This window comes from Buceros rhinoceros, unplaced genomic scaffold, assembly GCF_000710305.1.
Source record: "Buceros rhinoceros silvestris isolate BGI_N320 unplaced genomic scaffold, ASM71030v1 scaffold2296, whole genome shotgun sequence".
Lineage (NCBI taxonomy): Eukaryota > Metazoa > Chordata > Aves > Bucerotiformes > Bucerotidae > Buceros > Buceros rhinoceros.
In genome coordinates, this window is record NW_010419129.1 from 85,612 (window position 1) to 93,004 (window position 7,393).

The window sequence follows — 7,393 nt, forward strand, 5'->3', positions numbered from 1 at the left end:
AGCAGGAACTTCCAGGGCTCTGTTGTGAGGAAGGAACAGGTCTAGTGCATTCAGACAAGAAACACATTCCACCTGAATTCATTTCAGAGTCTGGTGTTTCAGCTCTTGCTTTCTCAGGACTGAATCATTTTCTTCTGCGTGTCAAAAACATATCTCTTAAACAGAAGAGAGATGGTAACAGCCTGGGCCGAACTATTCTTGCTGCTTTCATCCTCTTTGGTTGTATCTCCCTTCCCTGCCTTCGATTTCTTCTTGGAGGCAACACTAATAAGTGTTTTGGTATGTGGCTTCAACCCATCTGTAAAAAAACAAGAGCACACGTGACAAAAACGCTCAACACCCCATTTCAGTATAACTGGAAAAAATGAGCGGGCAAGTTTACTTCTGAAATCAACCAAAGGGAGTAAGTAAATCAGATGCATTGGGAAAATCATATTTCTGCATCACACTTCTGGAATGTGGCAACTTACACAAAAAATAAGAGAAGTCCTCAAACAGTTCACAAGAGTGATATCCCAAACCCAGTGCAGTATCCTGGCTGTAACCTTCTAGAGCTTTGAAGTATTAAATACATGCAACAATTTAAACAAACCAGACCAACTTGCCTGGTCTAGGCCTTTTACTCAGCAGACCCTCCCTACTATTCACACACATCTCCCAAAGTTTCTTCTAATCACTAAAAACATTTATAAAAATGTCACAAATGAAAAACAACTGGTAAACTACTAAAATTATACAGAGTCCTAAGAGTCAGAAGGTTCTTGAATGTCTGTAGTCTGCTTCGCAGACCTGCCAGCAGCACACTGCCTACGTTTTACAGATCAGAGCTTTGTGTGGGGTGGCGATTTTAGTCTTTGTGTGTTGGTCTGGGTTTTTTGTTCGGGTTTTTTTTTTTCCCCCCTCGCTAAAACACAGTATTTGTTAGGAGTTTCAGTTGTAACTTTTTAGGAGAACTAGAATTAACCTGTGCTGGATTCTGGGGATCTGACTTTAGTTGTTCTCCAGAACACTTGTGCCAAACAAAAAATTTCTTCCGAAATGGCTAGGGTTTATTCCACTTCTATTTTTTCTGTTAACTCGACACACTGGTGACATTTTAGGTAAGAAATGCAAGATAGAAAAGTCCAAAACACTGCTGTAAAACAAAGGAAATGCAGCTCCTAAAAGACCACTCCTGAAGAATTGCTTCCTTACCGCAGAAGAGAGCAAACCCCTCGGAAGCTCATTCAGCACTCCCCAAACACACCGTACCGTGGCTCTCAGGCAGTTGGCCAAATTCAGTTCAGGAATTTTTAACCTGTGGTGTCACATAACCTTATCTCAAACACTTAATCAGCTTCTCTCCCCTCATATTGAAATTCAGATACGGATTCTCATATCCCAGCCTGACAAAAAGACTGAGATGCTTATGATTTACTGGAGACAGGAGGTCTACAAGCACAGGTGATGTGCTCCAGCACTGACACCTCTAGAGGCTCTTACAGCTGATTGCAGGGGATGCGGCACCAGAGCCCACCTTCTCCTCTTGCTGCGTCAGGGAGAAAATTGTTGTAGGCAGCATCCCCACCACCCCGCGCAGGGAAGGGAGGAAACAAGGAAGTGCTGAAGCAAAATCAGGAAACTGCCCATTTGCCATTTCATAACCAGAGGCTGTAAACCAGCCCTAACACTCTGCAGCACAGCCATGGGGATGCTTCTGGAGACAGAAGAGTCTTGCTTTTTTCAGAAAATGCACAGCACAAGAGGAAGAGAAAAGCCACACATTACGTGTAGAACTACATCAACTATAATTTACACTGAAGGCTGTAGAAGCCCAGCATCAAGCAGCATCAACATCGCATGGTTCTGCAAGATCTTGTGTTTCACAGTCAAGGCAGCAGGCGTTTTCTCTTTAGATGGCAGAACAAACACAAAAAGAGTCATGATTATTTTACTGTGAAAGTAACTGAGACTTCTTCCTTGATGGGGGAGAAGTCTCATAATGACTGTATTTGCACGTGTAGGGTTCACTTAACCAAACCAGATACTACGGTGTGGCCTGCCCGCTTTTTTTCTTTACATTGTATAGTCATGTTTGATGCAGCTGTTTTGATTTTAATTGGATGCTGTCATAAAACCCATTAATATCATCAGCCTTACAATCATTGTCTTCATTACAAAAAATAATTTATCTTTAAATGAAAAGCAACTTATTTCCTGTTTGGAAGCTCTGCGAACATCTTGGGTGCTACTAGAAAAAAAATAGCAGCAGTTAAAAAAAGGAAAACAAAACGAAGCCAGCAAGAAAAGTGATCTCACGCAGCCCCACTCTCTACCTTTGCCGGATTTATTTCACTTTGTCTGTTTTCTACTGTTTTGACCAACCTAACTGTAAGTGTCCCTGAACAGAGTTTCCTCCACTTTGCTGGGAAGACCATTTATTTTTTGGACAAAGAAACACTTCATTTTGCTTCCTAGTAGGTTTCCATCTCTGGGTCTTATCGCTGTTACTAATGTTGCTGTTACTGGCACATTACTGTTTAAGAAAGACATTCAACTAAATCCTTTCAGAAAGACACACTTTAATTAAAGCAAACAAATCCTAAAACACTTCTATTTATGTTAGCAGGTTTTGCAAGACTCTGATTTTAAAAGAGGCTAATTGGCGGAAAGGAGAGGGGAAGGGAGGAGATGTGGCACTGAGACCACAGCCAGTATTTTCTCCCGTGGGCATCCAAACTGCTAGGTGCCAAGGCTGCCACCTCACAGCCCTCTGCAACCACGTTGGATACACGGAGTTTCAAAAACTGCCAGTGACATCAGTGAGCACTTAGATGGCCCAACACATCTGAAACCTGGTATATTGCCTTCAATGTTTAAACAAAGGATCTTATGTTGGAAAAAGTGCATTTTCAAGAAAAAAAGGATATGCTGCACGTGGAACCGTACTGGGGAAAATGTATTCGAACCTGAGCAATCACACTACCTCCACCCCATCACTAACTTCCCCATATGGAGAAAAAGACCTCACCTGCAGTCCTTAACACCTATTTGGACTCAAACAAGGCATTACAGGTAAGAAATTTACAGAAGAGGAGGAAGAACACGGTAGTTCCTACCCGTGAAAATGACGGGCCGACCGCCAAAGGCAGCTCAGGTATTATTAGATTCACTAGGTATCTAAACGACAGAATCAGATCTCATGGCCCTCATTCTGCACACAGATCGGGTGGCTGGCATCGTACCCTAACAAACGGTATTTTCTGTTTTTCTGCTCTGGTGCCAGGAGGTCTAAGGGCTGAAGAGGCTCTTGATAGGCAGCAGCATAAAGGAGAGGCAGGGGGAGACAGGCGGGGAGGCACAATCGGGGTTTCATCTACCTCCGCGGATTTCTCGCGTTACACACAATGCATGCTTTACATTTTACAAAACCAAGGAAATGAAGGGAAATATATCTGTCACCGAAGAAGACATCAGACCTTAATAGCTGAAATGATGGATATTTTTAGATGGAGGTCTAGTTTAACTTACTTACATTAAGGGTCTAATCTCTCCTGAACAATAGCTACGTTAGCTTGAATACATAGTGAGAAATCTGTTCCATTAATTAAGTGCTGCCTGTACTACTTGGATTTGTAGCAAATGTTAATAGATTTTTTTCTTCCTCTGTTGGACAATTACTTTATTTTGCCAAGTTGCTAATGGATTAAATTGAAAAGGTCCGTGTGTTAGAAAAAAAAGACTTCAGCTTCAAAGTTCTAAAAAATGCCTCACATACAACAGTGGAAAATACCTATATATTAATATCATTAACGGGCAGTCCTCAGAGGCACGTAAGACAACAGAAAGCTTAGCAAATTCATTCCCATCCATCACAACCACATCTGTAAAAAGAAGTGCCCAGACAGTTCTTATGTAAAATGCGCTCATAGCATCAACTAACCCAAGTTAGGTATGAAAATCTAGTTGTAAAATAGTTTAATCCACTTCATTTAGTTTCAACTACTGTTAATAATTAACACATAAGAATACAGACTATTAGCATAATATCCTTTGTCTCAGCACAGCCTCAAGGATTTAGTCCAAACTGAGCTATTTATAAATGCAAACAAAAAAGTGAGTTTTCAAATTCAAATGAAAAACGATACCTCATCACGGAAAGTATTTTCCAAGTCTAAGAACAGTTTCATATCCACAAAACAATGGATAAATGCAATACTTTACTAAAAAGCTGGCTTTTATTTGTGAAAATTGTGTAATCTGTAGTATCTTACGAAGGTAAATGCATTGCAGCCTCAAGTTTTACAATTACTCATGAAAGAAATTCGCACAGAAACGTGCAGATCTCAATAACCTCACATGGAAATTTCACGGTGTAGATTCTGGACCCCTTCTTGTGTATGAATACAGGAAATCAATTTTTCTCTATGCACAAAGATACTCATTTTAAGGTTTCTCTAACACTTCGTTTTTCTCCAGGTATCTATCCAGCCTCCCCGTACTCCCAGGGACTCCGCGGCTGGCCCTGGAGGTCACCGTGCCAGGCCTGGGGACAGTCCCCGCAGCAGGCTCCCCACAGGGGAGCGCCGGCCAGAGCAGGAGTCACACACACACACCTGGAGCACACAAATGTCCCTAAGCAGCACCGTTTGGTTTTGCTTTGTTTTTCCCCACTACCTCAGCTGGAAGGAGGACGAAAGCCGACGGAACCTGCCCCGATCCCCTTTGCTAAGCCAGCGGCAGGGTGAAGGAGCCCTGCTGGGCCCTTCCCACACACACTGGTATTTCCACTGCTCCCTGTAAGCTGGGATCCTACTTCACCTCTTACATAACTTCCCCGCTTCACATCCTCCGTCAGTTAATACTGTCATTCCTTATCAACATCCTCTGTCACCTTCGTTGTCTTTTTTGGGTTTTCTTCTTTTATTACTCTTCTGCTCCTTCAAAAGGTCTACAGGGGTGGTCTCTGCTTTCTCCTGAAGTCCAGCTCGTCCTTCCTTGACTCCCAGTTCCACTTGTTATTCTGCTCTTCAGGAGTTTTAAATCTCCCTTTCCTTTTCCAATTTTGTTTTCAGATTTCTCATCTCCATCTTTCTATTTCCTATTTCCACAATATTTAGGAATAGTCCTGCCTCCTTCAAAGCTAACGGAACCTTGTGTTTTGAAGACTAAATGCTAGACACATTGTAGATGAAAAGCAAGATACTGCTGTATCTCCTGGTAGCCCAGCCAGAGACAGGAATAATTTTTATGTAACTGATAAACACATCATTGAAAACAGGTGTAATAATATAGGTGCAGGGCATGCTCGGCAGCACAGCCACAGAGAATAATTTATTTTGCTGAACAACTCATATGCACGCTTGTTAAAAAAAAAGGAAGCCCTCGAACTCTCCTAGCTAGCACTGATGAACATGAAGGTATTAACATGGACAATAGCAGTTTTCTTACAACACTTAAAATCATAACAGGAAAATAAATCATATTAAAATAGTTCAAGTCTCCCAATTCATCGGAACTTGTCTTTCAGGTCAAAATTAAAAGTTCTTCCTACCAATAGAAAAATCAGCAGACATATTACACCAGCTACCTGCAGTGGTACTTGCCGTGGTTTGCTGGGAAAGTGCTGGCTCAGGATTCTTAACACTGAGTCAGGAAAAAGCACATTGAGGCTACACCAGTAACTACCACCAGAGGAACAGAAAAATATTCCACTTTGCTCTCCATGTTATGAAATTCCTATTCACATTCCGATCAACCTTTAAACAAGAATAAGTCTATCCGTGGTTTCCAGAGAAATTCAGAGAAGACACAGCAGTACAGGTATTAGTTCTCAGGATCCCACAATACACTAGCAAGCACACACTTGTTCTTCAGCTGGTATCCCAAAACAGGCCAGCAGTTCTGAAAAAAAATTATCATGAACCTGTGCCGTAAAGCCATGAAAAGCTCATGCAATTATCCCTAAGTAATGTCCAGGAGTTTTGATTCAAACAAAAAGCAGAAGCATCCCAAAATCAGCAGATTAGGTTGCCCAGTCCCTCCTCTTATAGTCATCTCTGTGGTCAAACAGACAGGACAAGAACAACAGAAAATGTAACATTCTGTTGCTTGAACTCTTTACATTAAGCTATTAGGCTGCTTCTCTTCTCCTCTGCTAAAGGTATAAAAAACCCTACCTTCTGATTTTATTCAAGCTAAGGTGGTCATTTTTCTCCATCAATATCCCACCAAAGAACCCCTGTGCTGATCAGGAAAAACTTCTCTGTAAGCCTTCCGAGAACTCAAGTACTCCATTACTCTGCCCATCAACACTGCAACAGGAACATCAGATACACCACTCCACACCTAGTGACCTGGATGACTGCTCACCTAGCGGCTGCTGGTCCTATCTCACTTGGCATCCCACCTGCCTTTCATTAATACAAGGCACTTCAGAAAGAGCAGGGATGAAAACTATGTCCTGAGCTAACCAGAGCCTGGGATCAGGTAGGAATTCTCTACCTGACATCAGAGTCAGAATGTCAACATCTACAAACGTTTCTTTCAAACAATTTAAGGACAGAGGAGACAATCTGCTCTGCTCCTAGGTGTTCATCACCATGATTACAAGAATAATATGACTACCTAGACCATTTCATTGTAACAGTTGACCAGAGAGTCACTCAGGAAACAGGGGATACTCCTCCCCTTGCTACCCTCAGGAGCTCAGGATCTGAGCTTCAATTACTTTGTAGATCAGGCAATGAATTTTACAATTCTCCAGCAATTCTATTTTGAATTCACACCACCTTTCCCCACATCTCTTGTCAGCTCTCTCAAACACCCTGCTGGAGTTTCAAACTCCAGAGCAGATTCATTTTTCTCTTCTGGCTGGTACCAGATCTGCTATTATCACCTTGCCTGGCTTGTGAATGTTGACAGGATTACAGCATGAAGTTGGCCAGGGAGAACAATCAACCTCCAAGGAGGCTGGAAAGTGGACTCCTTCCTTCCAAATGAGACCGCTAATGCCTCAGCGTGGTACTTGGGATCTGTGCAAAATATCCACGATTCACTGTTGATGACAGAGACAAGAAAAAAACCCACCTTACAGCCACTTTTGAGCAGAAGAAGTCAGTCCCATGTCCTGACCAAAGACTGTCGTGACAGCCAGCCTGCATCAGCAGAGTTATTCCCACGGCCTCTGCTCGGTAGATTGTTTAGAAATTCTAAACATTTTCCCACAAACTGAGGAACGGCTGCCCCACACCACATCGGGGTGGGGAAGGCTGCAGTTCAGCAGTGATCTGAACTGAGTCTTGTGTATCAGTTTAAGCTCATACAGCCCTTCAGACTGCAAGACTCTAGTACAAGAGGTGGTACTACTGGAAATAACACGGATTTCATTATCGGCTCCACTTTGCAGGGAAAG

At 42.4% G+C, this 7,393-nt stretch overlaps 1 protein-coding gene across 1 annotated transcript in view; it reads right to left on the reverse strand.

Annotated features, from left to right (window-relative positions):
* Positions 1-113: 113 nt before the first annotated feature.
* Positions 114-7,393, reverse strand: part of EEFSEC (eukaryotic elongation factor, selenocysteine-tRNA-specific) — a gene marked incomplete at its 5' end in the record, with an annotated part of 87,764 nt that continues 80,484 nt past the window's right edge. Inside the window, one exon of the mRNA XM_010138770.1 lies at positions 114-298. Coding sequence (XP_010137072.1) covers positions 114-298 — 185 coding nt within the window. The remainder of the gene's footprint in view (positions 299-7,393) is intronic.